The 24,362-nt window shown below is 39.4% G+C and overlaps 2 protein-coding genes across 2 annotated transcripts; both read right to left on the bottom strand.

The window, feature by feature from the left end:
- Window positions 1-7,799: 7,799 nt before the first annotated feature.
- On the bottom strand, window positions 7,800-9,707 carry LOC133746444 ((+)-neomenthol dehydrogenase-like). The gene is made up of 5 exons (XM_062174629.1): window positions 9,618-9,707; window positions 9,275-9,518; window positions 9,104-9,166; window positions 8,768-8,926; window positions 7,800-8,415 (listed from the first exon to the last, which is right to left on the bottom strand). The coding sequence occupies exons 1-5, from the start codon at window positions 9,650-9,652 to the stop codon at window positions 8,035-8,037; spliced, it is 882 nt and encodes a 293-aa protein (XP_062030613.1). The 5' UTR covers window positions 9,653-9,707; the 3' UTR covers window positions 7,800-8,034.
- A 7,094-nt stretch (window positions 9,708-16,801) lies between these two features.
- On the bottom strand, window positions 16,802-18,819 carry LOC133746443 (short-chain dehydrogenase/reductase 2b-like). The gene is made up of 5 exons (XM_062174628.1): window positions 18,700-18,819; window positions 18,355-18,598; window positions 18,175-18,237; window positions 17,800-17,958; window positions 16,802-17,348 (listed from the first exon to the last, which is right to left on the bottom strand). Exons 1-5 carry the CDS (start codon window positions 18,732-18,734, stop codon window positions 16,968-16,970), a joined length of 882 nt encoding a protein of 293 aa, XP_062030612.1. The 5' UTR covers window positions 18,735-18,819; the 3' UTR covers window positions 16,802-16,967.
- Between the last annotated feature and the right edge of the window lie 5,543 nt (window positions 18,820-24,362).

Genomic DNA, 24,362 nt, shown 5'->3' with positions numbered 1-24,362 from the left:
TGAGTCTGATGATATCGAACCACGCTCCGTTGATGAATGAATGCCAATGTAGAGAAATTTGGCCTAAATGGAAAGATGCGATCCAGGTTAAGATGGATTCTCTAACGAAGAGGAAGGTTTTTGAGCCAATGATGCCAACACCTCCTAACATAAAACCTATTGACTAATGGGTCTTCGTTAGAAAAGCGTGTTGAGAAAAAGAGATGGTAATCTCGCCTTATGGCGCAAGGTTTCTCATAAAACGCCCTGTAATCGACTACGATGAGACATATTCTCTCGTAATGGATGTCATTGCACTCCACTACCCTGTCAGTTCGGTAGTTTCCGAATAACTGAACATGCAGCTTACAAATGTGGTCACTACGTATCTTTATGGGGATCTAGATACAGAATGTACATGAAGGTTCATGGTGAACTTTATTTACCCAAGTCAAGTGGCTCTAGACCACGGAGCGCGTTTGCAATGAAGTTGAAACGCTCACTAAAGTGACTACTTGATTGGGAAGGGATATGCCCACGCGTTTTCATAACAAGTTTCGGATTCTATCGCGATTCATGTTGGACATGATCTTCATTGGAAGCCCTTAAGGAGTTAAAGGAAACCGCTGAACACTTGAAATCCGAGTTTGAGATGAAAGATTTTGGGAGAACACGATTATATCTCGGTTTGGAACTTGAGCATCATGTTGATAGATGCTTAGGCATTTTGACAAGGTCAAGCCTTCATGCACCCCCATGATCGTCCATAGTCTTGATCCTGAAAATGATCATCTTCGTCCAAAGGATGATGACGAAGATGTGCTAGAGGCAGAAATGCCTTACTTAAGTACAATAGGGGCATTATTGTACTTAGCTCAATGCATAAGACCGGACATCTCATTTGCAGTGAACTTGTTAGCTAAGGTATAGCTCTGCGCCAACGTGACGCCATTGGATTGGTGTAAAAGATATCTTTCGGTACTTAAGATGTACGATTAATATGGGCTTGTTCTATCCCTACAGAGAGATGATGGATTCGGACCCATCACACACCAGGAGCGCCGCCAACACTGGCCTGCATCCACTATCCCCATCCCAAAACGACATGTGTTTTGAAAGGTTTTGCTGATATTGGGTATCTCTCTAACCCACACAAAGGTCATTTCCAGACTGGTTAAGTGTTCACCATGGGTAAAGACCGTGATATCTTAGAGGTCTACATAATAGACCCTAGTCGCTATATCTTCGGACAATGCAGAGATTATTACTCTTCACGAAGTGGTTCGTGAATGTATATGGATTGGATCCAAAATTACACATGTTCGAACAATTGTGGTTTGAAGTCTACCACAGATGAGCCTACGAGGATTTATGATCGATAATGCTGCTTATTTTGAATAAGTGAAGCAAAGCTACATCAAAAGTGACAACACCAAGGATAATCAACAACAACAGACTCTCCTCAAGATCAAAGTGAACTAGGTTCGATCTGAGGACAGTGTGGCAGACTTGCTCACTAAGTCATTGCCTAAATTCCACTTTCAAGAAACATGTTGGTAGCAACGTTAGTGGAAGTTATCAGAACTCCCATGACCGTAGTCATTAGGGGGAGATGCAGACATCAGGGGGAGATGTCTACATGTATGGTCTCGAAACGTGAAGGGTGTGTTGTGCTCTTTTTCCCTTCGACCGAGGTTATTTTTGTCCCACAGGGTTTTTGTTACTTGGCAAGGTTTTTAATGAGGCAACGAGAGGAGCACCACGTTTGGGCGACACAAGGGGGAGTGTTCAAGTAAATCCAGAATATGTGTCTGGCCCAAACTCTAGGTTACTTGACCTAGTTGTAATAGGGTTTTGAATTAGAGATATTCTCAGAGATATTCATAGATATCCGATTAATTGTACGATTATCTTTCTTTATACAACTCTGATTCTATGTCTTATAATCCTCTATATAAAGAGGCCCCTATTATCAATGAAAGTACGATTCAATTCTCTCCCAATTTTGGTTTTCCTTAAACAGTTTATAAGTTTCTTGATAATTAAAAAAGAAATCTATATATATAGAGACATTATTTTTCTTGATCTTGACTATTACGTATTGCCTCATTCTTCTTCTCCTTCTCCTTCTTCTTGTTCTTTCTCTCATCTTCTATCAATCTTGTCTCATCTTTTTATCAGCACCACCATTGAGGTAAATATTATTATTCCATATTCGGAATGATAGAGATAAATGCTACATGTACTTTTTCATTTTATATTTTATAATATAAGTATATATATGTACTGAAATTGTATGTTGACTTAATTTGTCTTCATTTTATATTTACTGTCTTACATGGACCATTTCTATCTTATCAATGGATTGAAGATTTGTTGTCGTGTAAATATAATTTTTGCTTATGTATCTGCATATGGGGTATAGTATGTGGTTTAGCTTTTACCTTTGCTTTAGACATACATGATCTCTTTTTTCTTTTTTGAAGAATAGATAATTTCATTACTTATCCATGGCCAGAAGGTACGTACATCAGATGCTGTCTTATACAAAAAATATAGATGGCACAAGCCGCCAAGCAAAATGACAAGTAACCCTCATTTTAAATAAAATATGTACACTTATTAAGCCTAACCATATGAACACAAGTCCAAACTACCTAAATCCTTGTAACAGCAATCCTAGTCGCCTAGAGACCTCAATTGGTGTACAACTAGAGAAAACAAACTTAAATAGCAGAAGACCATAATTCAGATACTAGGCAGAGAAACAAGAAACTTAAAGCTTCTCTTCTCTCTTATATTTAGGGCTAACCTCATCAATAGTAGCAAAAGGGTAAGTGAGGCGTAATGGAGTTACACCCGGCTTCTTGTAGGAGCGAGGATTCTTGTTCTTGCTTCCGAGTGGCCTTGCTTCAATAGCACACACTCCACCTTAGTATCAGCTTCTACCAAACCTAGTGCATCAGCTTGGAGGGTAAGAAGTTTACCTCCCAGAATTGTTTTGAACTTCTTTGGGGAAGGAGTACAGCCTCCATTCCGACCTCGTTTCTTGGAGATCAAGGTCTCTGTCTGCTCAGCCTGCATAAATGCATTAGAGTCCGCAGAAGCCGCTCTAATCACCAGACTCGGTGCCAAACCAAAAGCCACCGCCAGAACTTGCTCCGTATCCTGATCCAGCTGTGCTGCCTCAGGCTCTATTACTTCAGTCTCTACCGTGTTGTGCACAGTATCACCAGTTGAACTAAGACCAGAGGCCGACCTTTCCAATTTCCGAATAACAGGCTTCTTCTTTTTCAGCAAGGAAGATGAGGGTTTGGGTAGTTCACGATGGGTTTGAGCCAAAAAGGAGAATGGGCTTCCAGATGGGTTGAACCCTAGATGTAGATATTACATAATTAGGCTCTTCACACTTGTCCCCCGAGTGAATAACAAGACCACACTGAGAACTTCTGCCTTTGAGTTGTTCGAATTGAAAATTTAACAAGGGTTAAACCCCCTGCGGCCAAGAAAATCCTATGGTCAAGTAAGATATATTTAGATATGTCATGAGAAAATAGGATACGAATGATTCCTTTCCTGAACTCATTTTTGTCATAGCCCAAATAGACACCTAAGAGATTCCAAACGAGTATGAAGTTGTCTGGTTCTTCATAAAGAGGAGGAATGCAAAAAACTCTAACCCAAATGAGGACATGCTTCATTAGAACCTCGGCAATGGGGAGGACACTGTCGTACTCCTCTAGGCAGACTGGAGAACGATCAAAACACCAAACTCCACCCTTGAGAACCTTGTTACGATCTCGTGCTGTTTTGAAGGAAAACAGAAAGGGATTATCAGCCTGTTCCTGCACCTTGAAGTCCTTTCCCACCATCCATATCCGGAGGAAGTGCGACTTGAATGCTATAGAGTCAACCGGCCAACGAGTTAGCGGTTTCCCAAGGAGAAAAGACTAAGAGGATCTGAGTACGGGTCTTCCCCCAATCTTCCCCAAATCTGGAGTGTTACCCCCTTCAGCGAGTGCCAAGGAGGTGGCAAAACTAGCTGTGACAGAGTAGATGGAAGCCATTGAGAATTGGAGCATAAGAATGGAAAAGATAAGCGATAGGTCGCTGTTGGTTTTGCTAGGGTTGAGAGAGAATCTCCCCTAGGGTGTTTTCACTTCTAAACAACTACATATATGGTCACTTAAATACATGTCTTATAGGTATAATATTTAAGTGAGTCATACATGTGTTAATGATACATATCATATGAAAATTTTCTAGTGATATGTGAATAAAAAACTTAACTCTTTATGAGGTGAAAATAATTATACCTCTATATGAGGTTAAACATTCTAGTTGTATATTGTTTTGATAAGTTCATTTAGTGTTTTTTTACTAGACATACCATATTTTCTCTTTGCGAGGTGAATATAATATACCTTTATATGAGGTAAAACATTCATGCTTGCATACTTTTTGGTTAAATTGATTTCAAGTTCTTTAATTATACCTTTTTTTTTTTTTTTTAGGCATAGCTAATATATTGATCTTAAGCCAAAATGGCTATTACATACCTCTCCACTGCCATTAGCTAGACATGCAAGAGGTTGTGGGGGTACCACGGTGGTACATAAGTATAGACCACTCATTACACATTTGTGCTCACTTAATAAAAGTAAGCCTACAAGTTGCAATAGAGAATAGGCTAAGTAAAACTATACTCATTAGTGCTCGTAAGAAACTAACAAGCATAGGTCCCTAAAAATATAGGGAATTATTTAGGGAAAAAAAGAAGAAGCTAAAACTAAACTAGAGGCCCAATTCCCACAAGACAACCAAACCCTAGGCCCAACTAAGGCCCAAGTTCATTCCAATCAACACAGCGCTGCAACCCGTCGCACACCGTGCAACCACCACCGCCACGACTTGTCGCCCAGACATGCTGCACAGCCTCCGCCACCTAGAGGACAAAGCAACGACCAGGAAAAGTAGCAAGACCAAAATCCCTTGCATCCGCATCGTCGCCGACCTCCTCAATGAAGTCCCCTCAACGGCTCCTGGAACCTTCCAATCTGCTCGCCCCAGTTGGTGTTCACGACCCTCCACAACGATATATTAACCAGAACAAAACTAGCGCTCATCGTTAAGCCATTGAGCCAAGCTATCTCAAGAAACTAAGCCTTAAAAAGCCACCCGTCCGGAAGCAGCACACCCTAGCAGTGTGACAAGGGCAGCACTGATGCCGGCCACTACCGAACGAGCACTGTTTGGATGCCGGAAGTTGGCTAGGGTTCAAAGAAGAGGTAGGCGGCGAGAGTCTAATTATACCTCGTGGTTAGGTTGATTTGATGTTTTAAGTTTTGTATTGTTTAGTTATTTTTCATTTATATTGATTTATGAGTTTTGGAATGATTATGTATAATTACTAATGCGTGAATTCAAGTTTTAAAATATGAAGGGTGTGTGTGTTTGGTGGGGTGGTAAGGCTTTAGTCTCATATATAAGAGGTCAAGAGTTCGAGCCCTATCAAGGGTGGGAATGGGGTGGGGTTTTTTTTTTTTAAAAAAAAAAAAAAAAATTTAAAATATGAAAAAATTTAAAAAATATGAAAAAATTTAAAAAATTTGAAAAATTTAAAACAATAATAATGAAAAATTTACAATATTAGGTATTTTAAATTTGTTTCCTTTCTTGACTTGAAAGGGTAAATGGACATAATAGTCAATAGACTGCAATTAACAAAGAAAAAGTAATAGGATTACATCCACTATCAAACTACAAAATTGGACCTTGATTAAAATTCCTAAAAAAAATACAAGATAAAGATGAAAAATTAAAGACAACATTGAGAATCAAACACAAAGTCACAAAGCATATGGTTTGCACAAAAGAAGCCTTAGCCAATTGTGCTACATCTGCAGCGCGCATTGTTAATTTTATAGACTCTCTTTTATTTATTCCATTAGTAATATAGGCTTTTTGGGCCCGTCAAATGAAATGGGCCTGAGGCACCAACCTTTTGGGCCTCATCTCAGGTCTGGCCTTGAGATACGTCTCATGGTAGTCCAAAGTGGCCTTCTGCCTGAGGTCTACCGCCGCCGCTCATCTGTTGTGCTGCATGTATTTCCCAATTTGAAAGTCAGGTTATTGGTGGCGGTTCAACAAGACTTTGGTAGGAGAATAGCCTTCTCTTATGCCTAAACTTTATTCGTACAAGAAAAATCATATTTTCAAGGGTCCTTGACCAAAAGCACCAAAATAAGCCAAAATTATCCCACTTACCCCAGCAACAGATTTTTATTCCCCACTACCCAATTTAACTTAAAAAGACAATTTTACCCTCAGCCAAATTAATAAATTATACCATATGCCATCGAGCTCTCTCTCCTCTCTGATCTGACTCTCCCCTCTCTCTCTCTCCACCCTCTCTGATCTGACTCTCTCTCTCTCTCTCTTTCTCTCTTTCTCCCAGCCGGCGATGGTCGTGTAGCCCAGAAGCCGACGCTCGTGCAGCCGGCGGCCTGTTTGTGCAGCCCAGAAGACGGCGGCGAGTTCGTGCAGCTGGCGCCTCTCTCTCGCTGAGTTACTCCAAGGTCAGACTCGAGCCTCTCTTCTTTTTCTTCTCTTTCTCTTTGCTCAGATCTTCATTTTCATTTTGCGTTTTCGATTTGATACTTTTTCTCTCACCTGGTACTGTTCGTTTTCCGATCTGATACTTTTTCTCTCTCTTTGTCCAAGTTTCAATGTTTATGCCCAGCTTCTCATAATTAAGCGAATAAAATAGTCTACTCAGACAACGGAGCTCCAACATCAATAATATGACTTGTGGCAAATGTTTGCATGGAGTAGCAAGTGCTTGGAATTTAGATTCTTATATTGTTGATTTGGTTTAGTGCGCTTTGATCTTTGTGTAATAGAATTAATGTAATGCAAAAAGTCCAATCATGTTTCTAGCTTTCCATGTAAAGTTTTGTTGTTAAGCTCATCTTTGTAGCATTTGTAAAACAACAAGTGCCAAACCTCATCTCTGTTTGTTTGTTTTTTTTTTTTTTTGGTAAAATGGGGCAGAAGGCTTAGAAGGAATGAAAAAAGAAAAAAAAAAGTTTTATCGAAGGGCAATAGTCGTCTATTGGGGGCAATACAGGTCTGTTAAAGGTCTATTGGGGGGCAATAGACGTTTTGAATTGATGTAATATTCTCATTTTTTTTCTTTAATCAAAGTTTTATTTGTCTAAATCTAGGAAGATTAGTTCTTATTCTGGCGACTGAAAGTTCTATTGGGGGGCAATAGACGTCTATTGGGGGGCAATACATGGCTGATAGTCGTCTATTGGCCCCCAATAGACGTCTATTAGGGGGCAATAGACGTCTATTGCCCCTCTATTAGGGGGCAATAGATGTCTATTGGGGGCAAAAAAACTTTCCGGTGAGATTTTCAACAAATTCCGGTGGGCGGCAGCCGGTGACCGGATTCCGGTGAAAGTTGGCCGGAATCCGGCGAAAGTTGGCCGGATTCCGGCGGCCGGTGACCGGATTCCGGCGAAGTTTCCTATAGTTTCTCTCTCTTCTATTTTCTCTCTCTCTCTCTCTCTCTCTAAGTAAATAAGGGGTGAGGGGTAAAATGGTATTAAAAAAAAATTAAAAACAAAAAAAAAATCTTAATGGGGTATTAGGGAAGACTCCCTTAGAGTGTATTGGGTAAGAGAGAATTAAAAAAACTCAATGGGGTTAGTGGGAAAAAAATCCCTAGAAATGGGGTAAATGGACAAAAACCCTATTTTGAAAATCATTATGATTAACTCAGGTGTTATACTTCAGAAATGCTCGGCTGCCATACTTCTTTACTTCTTATATAGTAATGGTAATTTGTAACAGGATTTTAACAATCATCTTGTCCTCAAATCTCAATATAAAACATCTTAGTGCCTCGTTTAATAATCATAATATAGTTCCAACTCCATGGGTATTTGTACTTATTAAACATATTCTAAAAATCGAACAACCAGGAAGATTTAGATTCGAAATCTTATAAAACTCAAAATAATCTAGTTCATCGAGATCACATTGACCTCAATCAAAGGTTGACTCTTCATTCCGGTTAAAGAAGAGGCCTGAAATTCCAGTTTCGGCTATCAAAGCCAGCTTCACAGGACCTAGTGCAGCTTCTTCAACTGTGAGAATCCCGGTATTATTGTTGAGATCTGTTTTGGTATAACCTGGACCAACTGCGTTTATAGCGATGTGGGGATACTTCTTTGCCATGACTCTTGTATAAGCATTAAGAGCTGCTTTTGATACAATGTAGGCAGATATATCTAAAGGCCATCCTTTGGATTTTATCGAATCCTGCTTCACATCCTCTAGAAATTCCTCGACTAGCTTGTCCACTTTCTCCTCGGTGAGGTTATCCACATCTCCTAGCTCCTTCTTTGCTTTCTCATTTGAAATAAGCTAGAAACCCAAGGGTAATGCATTTATTAGACTGCCAATTTGGTAACACTGTGTATCTTGCTTAAAATATGTCATGTTGTGCTATTAGACTGACAACCTAAACTATATATTGAAGATATTGATGTGGTCTATCGTCTTGACTTACTATTTACGGAGTCATTCTAGTGAGGGATCAATTTTTTTATTCATTTTAACGGATCTCGTTATTGACGAGGGGTGGGGTCAAATTGTAAGTCAAGACCATAGACCGCATCAATGTCTTATGTGTGTGTGTTTTTATATAATTATATGTACATGATAATATGAAATTCAATATCTTTTAAAGTATTAAGGTAAAGTTTCAGTTTTGTACTCTCAGCTGTCCCCGTGAGGAAGAGACATTGACTATCTTTGGAGCTTCAGATTTTTGAAGTAGTGGAACAAGTGCTTCTGTGAGTTGCTTGATTCCATAATAGTTTGTTTTCAAACAATCCGCCGCTGTCTCGTAAGTTTGCACTTTATTTTGTTTAACCTGCACATCTCATCATTCATTGACACTTGATATAACAAAAAAACATATAAGACAGATTTTATGACAAAAAGATGAAGCCTTCACAATATGGGATGAAATCCTAAACCCAAACACCCCCCCCCCCCCCCCCTCCCCCCCCCCAAAAAAAAATGAAACTTCAATTTTTTATTGACTTACATCGTTAGGCCCAACTATGTCGTCAGCGAGGTATACACATCCAAGGACTCCTGCATTGTTAACCTTCAATTTAATAAAGAAAAAAAAAAAGTGTGTTAGAAGTGGTTAATCAAGTGAAAAAGAAATAGATCATATAAAATTGTCAAATAAGGGTGCCAGAGGAACAAATACCAATATGTCAAGCTTTCTGAATTGCGTTTTGAGAAAGTTTGCCAAAGAAGCAATGCTAGTTGGGGCAGTTACATCTAGCTGATGGAAGACCACATCGGAGAAACCAGAAGCCTTTAGGCTTTCAGCAGCTTCTGTTCCTCTCTTCACATCTCTTGCTGTTAACACCACCCCAACTCCTTTAGAAGCTAATTGCTTACTAATCTCAAGTCCAATCCCTTTGTTGGCTCCAGTAACAACTGCAATCCTAATATCACCGGAAAAAGTTCAAATGACAAAAGAAACAGAATTAAGAAGCTATATATGATTGAATGGTAATTGTAGAGAGAGAGAGAGAGAGATGTACTTCTTTGACCCAAAATTGATGGTAGTTTCCGCCATTTTTATATGTAGAAGATGGTTTACAAGGACCAATACAATTATGTATGTTTGTGACTTCCTAACTACCACATAGTGTCGTTAATTAGAGCTATTTATAGTTTTAGAGCAACCTTGAGTCTGAGTACGTATTGGTCACGTATGCAATGACATCTTTCAAAGTTGAACAGTCGACTGATTGTCCCCTACAAAAATTGTTGGGAATTCATAGTATTACTTCGAAGAGACATTGACCATTAACTGTCCGACAGATTTGATATCTGTGGCGCAAGTATGTCGTATGCAATGACCCTCAGTTAACAACGACGACTGTGATTCCCTCCGATCACATGATAAGTTAAGTTCTTTGCATTCCCTCCGATCACTGTGATTCCGTTAACTCCTGCATTGTTGACCTGTATTACAGAACAGTGTATTAAACTATATAACGTACTCTATATAAAAACCAGCAAGTCAAATTATAATTTCTTTTCTTTGTGGAGGAGCTTTTTGATCCTTTGTCATTAATTATATCATAGGAATTGAAAGTCAAGAAATACTATGATATAAATACTTGTTCAATCTGTGGCGCAAGTATGTCGTATGCAATGACCCTCAGTTAACAACGACGAATAATTAAAAACCATTACAAAATTGACTGCAAAAAATATTTAACCCCATGCTGGAACCTAATGGAGTCTCAAATCATATATATTTCTGAATCATTACGCCAGGTAATGATATGATGCAAGTACCATGCATTCAAAGCAAGGAGGAGTGCCGGTATATCTTCGCGTTTTCAGTAATTGTTAGAAACTTCGAAGAAAAGATGTTATGTAACGGAAGAAATTAGGTTTGAATCATGTTAATCTACCTCAGTAATAGATGACCAAACAGAGCCAAATAATACAAGCTGGCCATCGTGGTACTAGTGCCTTATTAAAGCCATTCTGAATATCAGATAACCAGAACAAGCTAGTCTCATAAACTTAAAGCAGTATTAATACAAATATACAATTCATTTGGATCACATTGATCTCAATCAAAGGTTGACTCTTCAGTACGTCAGTTCAATGTAGATGCCAGAAATTCCAGTTGGCAAGTATTAAGTAATAACTCGTAACATTTATAGAGTCTGAAAACATAATATTTTCAGCCAATAAGTTAGTAAGGGCGTGCTTGTAGTTGAGCCCCAATTCAAGATTGATCACCACTATCAACAGTCTCTTGTTGGTGAGCAGTGGCGGAACTACGTGAAGGGCTGCTTGGGCTATAGCCCAACCCAAAATTCTTGGCATAGTTTATATACTATAAGTGTGCGTTTGTTGTTGGAGTTTAACGTTGGTTCAGTTGGCAACTTGTGGAGTTGTCTTTTTTCTTACTAAGATCCCACCTTGGTTCGAGTCCTCACAACCCCCTTATGTTGCTGTTTTCCCATTTCCTTCTCCTTTTTGGGCATTTTTTCCCCTTTTGTTCCTGTTTTTTTTTTTTTTTTTTTTTTGTCTTTTTCCCATTTTCTTCTCCCATTCTCTTTTTTTTTCTTTTCTGTTAAGTTTCTTCTCTTAAAGGCAATCTAGCCTGTTAATTTTTTTCTCGTCTTTTTTTTTTCTTTAATTCCAGCATGCTCCATTAGTATTTCTTATAAACTTGAGTCCCAAAATTCTTGGAATCATCTTCGACAAAAAAAAAAAAAATTGTAAGCTTTTTAAATTAGCCCACCCCTAATTTTCATCCTGGTTCCGCCACTGTTGGTGAGTAATTTGGTTGAAGCGTACGACTCTAGTCACCCTACCCATCAGAATCCATGGGTCCACTGATGGTGTATTGCAGTCAGGATCGGAAATGAGATTCTCTACATGTTAAAACTAGAAACTGTAGCCCAAAGAAAAAAAAATAGAGATAATTTGATCGTAATTTATGTTATAAGTTTTTTTTTTTTTTTTTTATCAAATAAGAACTTCATTAATAATGAAACTGCTTACAATGAGTTATAGGCGACACCTCTTACGCAGAAATGGCCTCTAGACTTCACACTGGAAATCTAATATGACTGATTCTAAACTTGCACTACAACTGTATGACAGACAAAAGCGCAGGAGCAGTGAATCCTTGACATCTCACCTCTCGTCCAGCCAGTAAGAACTCTAAACTAGACAACTTACTTGTGTCGACACTAAACTCACCCACCAGAGTCCTCCTGACCAGCGTTTGATCGACCAAGCCAACACTCATTGTGACCTAAACCCGACCAAAAAGGTTGCCAGACAATCAGACCTGGGACTAAAAAACTCAACACCATCACCACCCTCTTGTCAACACCATCCATTCACCACTGCTCCAAATCGCCATCGCCTTCGACCCGATCTCAGGCAGGAAGGACCCACTAGAAGGCCAAGGATGATTGTCTATAGCCAGACATTTTCGCCACCGCTGCTGACCTAACTCCAGAACAGGAATGACCTCTCGACCGGCGAAGAGAAGATTACCAAAAATTGCAGTGCGACCCAACAACTAAAGCTAAAAAAACCTACAAAACACTTATTGATGAAAACCAAATAAAGAAACCAAACACCAAAAACTCTCAGCAGGCCGCCACACCCACCACCACCTGCAAACACCACCGCATGCATTGGAGCCTCGCCTACATCAGGCCACCGTCTGCCGTATACCACCGCCAGCATCTGAACTCCCCAACCTGCATCAGATCGCCCTCGCCTGCATCGATCTCCCACTTGCCGACGATCACCTCTGTCAGCGCCCCGCCAACTCGATTGTCCCAAAGCCCAGCTATTCCGGTCACCCTATCCCAACCAGATCCAGGGGCAATACTCACAACCCCAATCCAAGACAACCTGATCCCCAAACCCCAACCCCGACCCAACAGGTTTCAAGCGACTACCACCGGGCCGGCGCTACACCATGAAGAGGACGGAACCCCAGAACCGCAGATCAACGCCATAGCAGCAACCACGCTAAACCTCCATCTCATCCCTCCAGACCGCCTGTCCCCATCCATCCCTTGCCAAGCACTGCTGCCTAACCGGCCATCCAACATACTCGACCTAAATTCTGATCTGAACCGCTCGGGAGCGAGTGGTTTGATCTCAACAGCGGCCCAATCTCGGCCACCACCATCCTCGCCCTCAGAGAGAAGCATCACCACGAAGGCCAGATCCTGTCCGGCTGCACACACTACGCGCCGACGAGGCCAGAAGCCCGCGCCGACGAGGGTGCGCCGCCGGACGAGTAAATTTTTTTTTTTTAACGGGGAAACCCTAGTTCTAGAGAGAAAACTTTTCTTTCTTTTGGCTGCTGATAGTTTAATATATGTTATAAGTTTCTTGATAATTTTATATATATTAAGACATTATTTTTTTTTTTTTAGAGTAATAGTCAACCATTTTATTAAAAATAATAATAAGAAAAATTACAACTTGCAGATATAGAAACTACATCGATCAAAATATAAAATGATAAGAAAAATACTAGATGCGACAAAGCATCAGAAATAAAACCTAGCAAGGATACTAAGGGATGCAATTAAGCATTAGATGAAGCACCAGACAGAATCTGGGCTATGTAAAACGGTACCAATAGTATGGTCGACCATACTTCCACGCAAAGAAATGCGTCGAATAGAGGATAACCTTCTATCAAGGCAACCGGCGGTAGTGTGACCGACCTTGCCTACTCCACGCAAATTAATACGTTGAATAGAGAGCAATCTTCTACCTACGTAACCAACACACCAAATCCAATCAGCAGAAGTATTTATGGCCCATAAAAAATCTCCTGGATCCCAAATACGAACCCCAACAACATCGGGTTCATACACAAATTGCAAAATCTCAAGAGGATAGGCCCAAATCCTGCTTGAGAAATCCAACATGGCAGAGGCCCAGGCCTATGGGAAACTCCTATGGACACCCAAAATTTTGGGCACCCAACCCCTTCCTGACCTCATCCCCGACCGTTGCTCTGCCACCCTTCGTCGAAGACTGACTTTCTCGGCCCCATCTGATTAACACCAAGCGCCGCCCTCCACGCCGGTCTGCCTCGACACCGTCAACAGCTTGATCATTGCGCCGCCATCAACTTCTAACAGCCGCACTTCCATCATTCGCCGAAGACGATCCGAACCCAATCTGACCAGATCTAGGACGCGCCGAGCCCCAGCAACTCTCCCCCATTCACACCGCCATGTCAACCCTAGCCACAACCCCACCAAACCAGACCCAAAACTATTTGAATCCAATTTCAGCCGTGCCCTTCTTGGACGGAGATGGCTAACTCTCGGTGTCATTCCGATCCAGCCAAGTCGCGCTTCCCCTTCTCCACCCAAACAAGAGCCACCACGAAAAGAGAAAATCTGAGAACATGAAGACGTCGCAGGCAAGAATGCGAGCCATAGACGATTAGGAGACACGGTATGAACCATGCGCAAAGACAACGGCGCCGAGATCGGTGCCGGAAAGGTACTCCATCGATGATGGAGAAAGGTACAGAGAGGCCAAGAGCGGCGCTCTCCCAACCCTAGCAGAGCGCTAGGTATTTTCATCACCATTATTTTGCCATATGTGTGTAAGACATTATTTTTCTTGATCTTGCCTATCAAGTATTGCCTCAGTCTCTTTCTCCTTCTGCTTCTTCTTCTTCTTCTTCTTTCTCTCATCTCCTCCTTCTTCTCCTTCTCCTTCTTCGATCTTCTTCTTTCTTATTATTCCATATTCGAATTGATAGAGGAAAATGCTACGTGTACTTTTTCATTTTATATTTTATAGTATAGGTATATATATATATGTACTAAAATTGTATGTTGACTTAATTTGTCTTCATTTTATATTTACTCTCTTACATGGATCATTTCTATCTTATCAATGGATTGAAGATTTGTTGTCATGTAAATATAATTTTTGCTAATTATGTATCTGCATATGGGGTATAGTACATGGTTAAGCTTTTACCTTTGTTTTAGACATATATGGTTACTTAAATATGTGTTATAGGTATAATATTTAAGTGAGTCATACATGTGTTTGTTATGTAGTATATGATACACATCATATGAAAAATTTCTAGTGATATATGAATAAAAAACTTAACTCTCTTTATGAGGTGAAAATAATTATACCTCTATATGAGGTTAAAAATTCTAGTTGTATATTGTTTTTTTAAGTTCATTTTGTATTCTATAGTTATATGTACCTTGTATTTAGGTTGATTAAATATTCTTCACTTTCTATCTTTTGGTTAGGTTTATACTAGACATACCATATTTTCTCTTTGCGAGGTGAAGATATATACCTTTATATGAGGTAAAACATTCATGCTTGCATACTTTTTGGTTAAATTGATTTCAAGTTCTTTAATTATACCTCTTTTTATTTTATTTTATTTTATTATTTTTTTTGAATGAAGGCATAGCCAATATATTGATCTCAAGCCAAAATGGCTATTACATACCTCTCCTCTGTCATTAGCTAGACAGGCAAGAGATTATGGGGTACCACGGTGGTACATAAGAGCTAGCCTATAAGCTACAGTAGCGAATAGGTTAATTAAAACTATACTCATTAGTGCTCGTAAGAAACTAACAAGCATAGGTCCCTAAAAATATAGGCCTAAGGCCCACAAAACAACCAACTAAGGCCCAAGTTCATTCCAATTAACACAGCGCTGCAACTCGTCGCACATCGTTCAACCACTACCGCCACAACTTGCCGCACAGCCTCCGCCTTCTAGAGGACAAAGCAACGACCTGGAAAAGCAGCCAGACCCGAATCCCTCCATCCGCATTGTTGCCGACCTCCTCGATGAAGCCCATTCACCACCGGCTAGACCCTTCTAGTCTGCTCGCCCCAGTTGGTGTTCATGACCCTCCACAACGATGTATTAACCATAACAAAACTAGCACTCATCGTTCAGCCATTGAGCCAAGCCATCCTGAGAAACAAAGCCTTAAAAAGCCACCCGTCCGGCAACAGCACACACTAGTAGCGCGACAAGGGCGGTGCCGGTCACTGCAAAACGAGCACTGGTTGGATGCTAGAAGTTGACTAGGGCTCAAAGAAGACGTAGGCCGTGAGAGTTTAATTATACATCGTGGTTAGGTTGATTTCATGTTTTAAGTTTTGTATTGTTTAGTTATGTTCATTTTATATTGATTTATGATTTTAAGAATGATTATGTATAATTAATAATGCACGAATTCAAATTTTAAAATTTTAAAAAATTTGAAAAACTAAAAACATTAATTACAAAAAAATTTACAATATTAGCTGATTTAAATTTGTTTCCTTTCTTGACGTGAAAGGGTAAATTGGACAGAACAAAGAGTCAATAGACCGCAATTAACAAAAAAAAGTAATCGGATTTTCAATAGCCTACGAAATTGGACCTTGATTAAAATTCCTACAAAAAAAAAAAAACTAAAGACAACATTGAGAATCGAACACAGAGTGATACCAAGCTGAAAAATTAAAGACAACATTGAGAATCAAACACAGAGTGATAGACCACAATTAACAAAAAAAAGTAACCGGATTTTCAATAGCCTACGAAATTGGACCTTGATTAAAATTCCTTAAAAAAATACAAGATGAAGCTGAAAAATTAAAGACAACATTGAGAATCGAACACAGAGTGATAGCATATGGTCTGCACGATACAAGCCATAACCAATTGTGCTGCATCTATAACATTGTTAATTTTATAGACTCCCTTTTATTAATTATTCCATTAATAACATAGGCTTTTTGGGCCTCTCAGATGGAATGGGCCTGAGGCACCAACCTTTTGGGCCTCACCTCAGGTGGCCTGACTGTAGTTGAGTAAAAAAAAATCGGGGGTTCTTGAGATACGTCTTATGATAGTCCAAAGTGGTCTTGTGCCTGCGGCCTACCGCCGCCGCTCAACGATTGTGTTGCATGTATTCCCTAGTTTGAAAGTCAGGTTACTACTGGTGGCGGTTCAACGAGACTCTGGTAGGAGAATAGCCTTCTCTTCTGCCTAAAATTTATTCGTACAAAAAAAATCATATTTCGAAATCATTATGATTAACTCAGGTGTTATATTTCAGAAATGCTCGGCTGCCATACTTCTTTTCTTCTTACATAGTAATGGTAATTTGTAACAGGATTTTAACGACAATCATCTTGTCCTCAAGTCTCAATATAAAAAATCTTAGTGCGTCCTTTTATTAATCATAATATTTATACAACACCATAGGGTATTATTTGTACTTATTAAACATATTCTAAAAATCAAACAACCAGAAAAGATTTAGATTCGAAATCTTATAAAACTCAAAATAATCTAGTTCATCGAGGTCATATTGACCTCAATCAAAGGTTGACTCTTCAATCCGGTCAAAGAAGAGGCCTGAAATTCTAGTTTCGGCTATCAAAGCCAGCTTCACAGGACCAAGTGCAGCTTCTTCAACTGTGAGAATCCCGGTATTATTGTTGAGATCTGTTTTGGTATAACCTGGACTAACTGCGTTAATAGCAATGTGGGGATACTTCTTTGTCACGACTCTTGTATAAGCATTAAGAGCTGCTTTTGATACAATGTAGGCAGATATATCTAAAGGCCATCCTTTGGATTCTATCGAATCATGCTTCACATCCTCTAGAAATTCCTCAACTAGCTTGTCCACTTTCTCCTCGGTGAGGTTATCCGCATCTCCTAGCTCCTTCTTTGCTTTCTCATTTGAAATAAGCTAAAATCCAAAGGGTAATGCATTTATTAGACTGCCAATTTGGTAATTCTATGCATCTTGCTTAACATATGTCATGTTATGCCATTAGACTGACAACCTAAATTATATATTGAAGACATTGATGTGGTCTATCGTCTTAATTTACAATTTGACGGTATATGCTGGGTCATTCTAGGGAGGGGTCATTTTTTTTTATTCATTTTAACAAGATAGTTTATCAACATGGGGTGTGGTCAAATTGTAAGTCAAGACCATAGACCACATCAATGTCACACACACACACACAAACACACACACACAGATATATATATATATATATATATATATGTGTGTGTGTGTGTGTGTGTGTGTGTGTGTGTGTGTTTTTATATAAATATATGTACATTCATGATAATATGAAATACAAAATCTTTTGCTCTATAAGTATTAAGGTAAGGTTTCAGTTTTGTACTCTTAGCTGTCCCAGTGTGGAAGAGACATTGACTATCTTTGGAGCTTCAGATTTTTGAAGTAGTGGAACAAGTGCTTCTGTGAGTTGCTTGATTCCATAATAGTTTGTTTTCAAACAATCCGCCGCTGTCTCGTAAGTTTGCACTGTACTTTGTTTAACCTGCACATCCCATCATTCATTAACACTTGATATAACAAAAAGAACATATAAGACAGATTTTATAACAAAAAGATGAAGCCTTCACAATTTGGGATGAAATCCTAAATTCATCAAACTGAAACCTTAATGATAGTCATGTGGGATGTACAGGTTAAACAAAATAAAGTGCAAACTTACGAGACCTCTCTCTCGAAACCTCAATTTTTATCGACTTACATTGTCTGGCCCAACTATGTCGTCTGCGAGGTATACAGATCCAAGGACTCCTGCATTGTTAACCTTCAATTGAATCATTGATATTGAGAAAAGAAAAAAGTGTGTTAGAAGAGGTTAATCAAGTGAAAAAGAAATAGATCATGTAAAATTGTCGAATGAGGGTGCCAGAGGAACAAATACCAATATGTCAAGCTTTCTGAATTGCGTTTTGAGAAAGTTTGCCAAAGAAGCAATGCTAGTTGGGGCAGTTACATCTAGCTGATGGAAGACCACATCGGAGAAACCAGAAGCCTTTAGGCTTTCAGCTGCTTCTGCTCCTCTCTTCGCATCTCTTGCTGTTAATACCACCCCAACTCCTTTAGAAGCTAATTGCTTACTAATCTCAAGTCCAATCCCTTTGTTGGCTCCAGTAACAACTGCAATCCTAATATCACCGGAAAGAGTACAAATGACAAAAGAAACAGAATTAAGAAGCTATATATGATTGAATGGTAATTGTAGAGAGAGAGAGAGAGAGAGATGTACTTCTTTGACCCAAAATTGATGGTAGTTTCCGCCATTTTTATATGTAGAAGATGGTTTACAAGGACCAATACAATTATGTATGTTTGTGACTTCCTAACTACCACATAGTGTCGTTAATTAGAGCTATTTATAGTTTTAGAGCAACCTTGAGTCTGAGTACGTATTGGTCACGTATGCAATGACATCTTTCAAAGTTGAACAGGCGACTGATTGGCCCCTACAAAAATTGTTGGGAATTCATGCAAGTCTTAGCTAGATTGTTTCCTATTGGACTTTATCCTGGATTAACGACTCATAGGCTAACAAATCACGTCATCATTATCTACTGGGATCAATAATTGACGCAAGTGCTGATCATAAACTGTTGGCTCATGTTCATGTAAATTGACATTTAATTTCTATTTAAATCACAGGAAAATTTGAGAAATTTAGAAAAATAACCTTTTTTTAAACATGGAATTGATTATTGACCTCTTTGTAGAAAAATTTGAAATCTAACCATTTTAGAGTGTGAAAAGACATGAGTACCCAAAATATAAAGTTTTACTTTTTTGGGATCATAAATCAGACCAAAACCAGTGGATTTACCTCTCCAAAATGGGAGGGGAACTTGAACACAAAGATGGAATTTTGGAGACGCTTGGTCTTCCTAGATGCAAAACATCGATGACGACAAATTGCTTTATGGAGAGATGTCGTTTTATGCTGAACTTCCTGGTTCAGATCGTAACCGCCTTGCTATCGGCCATTACTCTCCTCCTTGTTTCTTTTCGGTTGTGCCTCTGCTCTTGTAGTCAATATATAAATTATAAAAAGGGTTTTTGTCCGGCCATTTACCCCATTTCTAGGGATTTTTTTTCTCACTTACCCCATAAAGTTTTTTTAATGGGAGTTTCTATTCATACCTCCAAATTTGGTATTTGGACCTCCCTACTTAATAGACCTCCAACTTACTTTTACAAATAACCAATTTGCTATCTACACCTCTCTAATTTTCCTATACTGCCCATCGTTCAATAAAATCAATAAAAACATTTTTATTTTATTTTTAGATTCTATTCATACTTTCAGAAATCAGTAGTTGGATCTTCTTCAGTTCTTGAAGATTTGGAATTGCAACAATTTTTTTATTTTTATTTTTTTTGAAGTTCATCCTCCATATACGAGTAACAGAGGTACTACAAATATGTTTTCCAAGTATTATTTTCATTGTATTTAGTTCTCCCTAAACTGATTCTCTCCTACTTGTTTCCATAGCAACTTGAAATGAACATGCATGGTCCTTTTGTTTTAGATATGTATGGGATAGTGGAGGGAATTACAATAATTAACCATGAGTCTAGTACATTCTCCATAGATTTATATCAGAGGGTTGAATTTTTCATCATATCTATAGAATAGTTCCACATAAAATTGCTCTGCACTGATGATGTGCGGGAAGATCTTGTGGACAACTACCCATTGCTGCGTTTATCATATAAACGTGATGGAGTACTGCTTTTTGTCACCGCTTGTTCACATGTTTGATTGCATTCAGAATGAGTAAGGCTTCATCAACTGAGGTGTCTTTGTATTTCCCATTTTCTCTCTTTTTTTTTTTCTTTTTTTTTATAGCGCAGTGATAGATCTTGTAAATTGTCAGCTGTGTGAGCAAGGAAGTTGATTACACGCATTTTTATGCACGTAATTATGTTCTAAACACTAGAATTAAGCTAATCTCCAAAGTAATTATTATGTAATTAATATATTTTTATTTATATTGTAGTAAATAAGCGGAGTTGTGGATTTCGGAAGAAGTTGTGCATTTCGGAAGAAGTTGTGCGAAATTGGAGCAAAATGGGGTTTCCGACAAAAGGACGAAAGTCAAGCTAATTGAGTCAATTACATTGAGCGGAGTTACAGCAGAATTAATTAAACTAATTAATTTTAGTTTAATTGGAGAATGGGGATAGCTTAACAATTAATTAAACCAATTTGGTTTAATTAACCAAAAAGGGAGCTGCGCACTGTTTTCTACTTTTCGTTTTGGCTTAATTAAGTTACCCAGCTGGACTAATATGGCCTTGGAACAAGAATGGGGACTACACTGTAAAGTCTGGCTATCATTGGCTTCACATCAAACAAAGCAGGACTAAGCAAAGTACTAGTCACTCTTCTCATCTGGTGGATAGTAGTATGTGGAAGTTACTATGGAAATTGGATACCGTTCCAAAAATCAGAAACTTCTTATGGAGAGCCTTATCAGGTGCTATCCCAACTCTCCTTAATCTCTATAGAAGGAAGCTAGCTCCATCTTCTATTTGTCCTATATGTGGGAACTATGAGGAATCGATGGAACACATTCTACTCCTTTGCCCTTGGGTAGATGTGATTTGGTTTGGATCCCCATTAGGCTTGAAAATTGATCAACAATGCATCACAACTTTGGACAACTGGATATTAAGCATGAACTCCTTAATTCATAATGCAGTACGTTGAAAAGAAGAGAGTACTTACTGTGATTAGTGTCTATTGCTGGAAGATCTGGATTGCCCGTTGCGATTATAGCTTTAAACGGACGGCAGTCTCCCCACAGATCGTCATCAGCAAGAGCAACTCCTTTCTGGTAGAGTATTGGGAAGCAAGGAAGATCAGCACTTCTCCTAACACCCCAATAGCGATCCAGTCCCGTAACTGGACTCCCCCTCCTCCAAATATCTGTAAAAATACTGGGGGTTTTGGAGTGATGATCAGAAACCATCTGGGGGAGGTAGTGGGAGGTTCATGCTGAACGGAAGCCTGCAGCTCTGCGTTAGTGGCAGAGACGACAACAATATTAGATGGAGTTAATCTAGCTATCGATCAGAATTTGAGAAAAGTGATTGTGGAAACTGATGCATTGGAGGTTATCAAAAACCAAGTGTAGGAATTGGAGAATTCACCTTTTGATAGCTGAAATTCAGAGGAGGAGTGATTTCTTTTCTGAAATCAGATGGGAATGGGTTCCCAGAAAAGCGAATTCAGTCGCTCATGCAACGACATCGCTTGCCTTAAGGACGGTGGGTCTTCTCAGATGGGCAACCTTGCCACCACCCTCTTTGCTTCGTGTGCTGAAGACGGATGGCCTCCCTTGCCCTCCAAATGTCTCTAATTAGTAGGGCTGGGCATTTTGAGCCCGAAAACCCGGACCGAATTGACGGTCCGGGCTGGGCTTTGAAGAAAAAAAACACACAAAAAAAAAGCCCGGACCATTTATGTATAAACGGGCCGGTCCCAGGCCCTGGTGTCCATAATCCCCAAAGCCCGAAGATAAGCCCGATTAATATAACCCTAATTTCAGCCTGTCTTTGTGAGTTTGTGGTGTCAACATTCAGAAGCAAACTTTCGCAGCCATCCCCGAGACCTCGACCCTTTCCCAAACACGAACCCAAACTTGTCGGCTTGACCTCAGTTCTTCGAACCTAGTCAAATCCAGTCGCAATCAGTCGAAGCCTCGAAGTCTCGAACCCAATCAAAGCCTCGAAGTCTCGAACCCAGTCGAAGCCTCGAATTCAGTCGCAATCAGTCGATCCCAGTTGAAGCCTCGAAGTCTCGAACCCAATCGAAGCCTCGAAGTCTCGAACCCAGTCGCAATCAGTCGAAGCCTCGAAGTCTCAAACCCAGTCGAACCCTCAAACCCAGTCGAATCCCTCATCAGTCAATCGATTTCTACTCCTCCCCGAAAGTCTCAGTAAGTCTCTCTCTCTCTCAAACTGGGTAGCTTCTGATCTGGGTCGTAATTGATTTGTCCATTTGGGGTTATCTGATTCCAATTTGTTTCTAGGTACAAGGATTCAAGAATCGATTTTGATAATGCCCGAAGTAGCAATGGAACCCGAAGCAACTGCAGTTATATATTCTCGAATTTGGATGCTAGATCACTGATATGTATAGATGTTACGCACATAACTTCAATTGCTTGGTCTTCAAAAAAAATTTCAATTGATTGTGGTTTAATTTTAATTCTTGTGGTTTGTGTGATTATGATTTATACTGCTTGCTGTGCTTGATTGCTATGATTGATTAATGATTATGCACTTTTACTGTTAATCCTGTGCATATTTCATTTTCATTTTCAGTTTCTTTGCGTCAGCTTGCTAGTTTCGCACTTTCGCTGTTGTGATCAGCTAGCTATTTCTTCTTTTGTGATATGCATAATGTGAAATGGTAAACTGATCTGCATAATGTAAACTGATAATGTGATCTGCATAATGTGAAATGGTTGTAGGATGAAGCTTGTTTGCTGGACACCATGCTGGCAGCCGCTGGAGGCCTGGAAGCAAATTAATGTGGTTTGAAACTTTGTTAGTTTACTTGGTTTGGATCATTATTTGCCTATTTGGTTTGGAATTTTATTTGGTCTGGAACTTTGATCTGTCTGAAACTTCAATTCTTCAGTTGGTTGTATTTAAACTATGAAACTTCATTTGTTTGTACTTTGTAACTTTGAAGAAGCTATGAGTTGGATGTTATTGTCTTCATTTTGTAGCTTAGTTTGTGCTTTGTAAACCCAGAAAATCAGAAACATGATGAAACTGTGGAGAAAATGAAGGTAAGCAAAATTTGAGTTTTTGGGCCCGAAAACCCGGCAGGACCGGCCCGAGACTGCATGGTCCGGTCCTTCACGGTCCCTATAACTGAAAAACATTATTTGAGCCCGGCCCGAAAAAAACGGGCTTGGTCCCGGGCCTAGCAAATTGACATGCGGTCCCGGCCCGTGCCCAGGCCTACTAATTAGTTTATTCACTCTCCCTTACTGGGTTTTGTCGGATTTTCTCTCTGTTCCCAGTCTTGTATGAGATAGGTGGAGATGATAAATCCTTGTCTGCAAGTGTTTGTTTTACGGGTTGAGGCCCCCCTACTGAGCTCTCGTTGGGGATGATCCCTTTAATGGATATTTCCGTTTCTCCAAAAAATAAAAAAAAAGTTACCCAGCCGCACCCTCATTTCTTTTTGGCTTAATTAAGTTACCCAGCCGCACCATCATATAGTCTTTCTCTACTCCTAGTGAACGACACGTCCCATGATCCTATCTCTTAGGAAGACGCCAGCCACCCATCTTTAATCGACTCTTATTCTCTCTAGCTTCAAAACGACCACGTTTTTAATTAATGAGGGATTGTAGACACGACCCATATATATCCATTCAACCCCATTCTCTCTCCTCCTTCTCTACAGCCGAAACCCACCTCCCCACTCTCTCTCCTCCATTTTAAAATCTCTTATCATTTTCTCTCAAAATTGAAAGGAGCAATTAAGGGGCTTTCACTTCACATCATCAAGGCTTCATCATCACAAGGAATTTTGGCTTTGGTAAAGAGTGGGGGCTTAATTTCATTTCAATTTGGGTTCATATTTGCCTATAGCAAATTGTGAGTTTAGCTTGTGTTCCCTCTCTCCTCTATCATTTCTCTTAATTTCTTATGTATTTGATGATGTATTTGAGTATGGGTAGTGAGTAGTTTAATTTTGGGAGTTAGGGTTGTGAAGCCCTAACTCATCTTGGATAAATATTGATGTTTTACTTTTAATAAATGCAATTTCCATTGTGTATGCTTTAGATCCAAATTTATTGGTCATTAGAAGCATGTTTCTAGGCTTTGTCACCCTTTGAAATTATGTTGTGGGCAATTATGATGAGTAGA

Source organism: Rosa rugosa, chromosome 4 (assembly GCF_958449725.1).
Source record: "Rosa rugosa chromosome 4, drRosRugo1.1, whole genome shotgun sequence".
In the NCBI taxonomy this organism is placed as follows: Eukaryota; Viridiplantae; Streptophyta; class Magnoliopsida; order Rosales; family Rosaceae; genus Rosa; species Rosa rugosa.
Note: the sequence above shows the minus strand (reverse complement) of the source record. Positions and strands in the feature narration are given on the sequence as shown.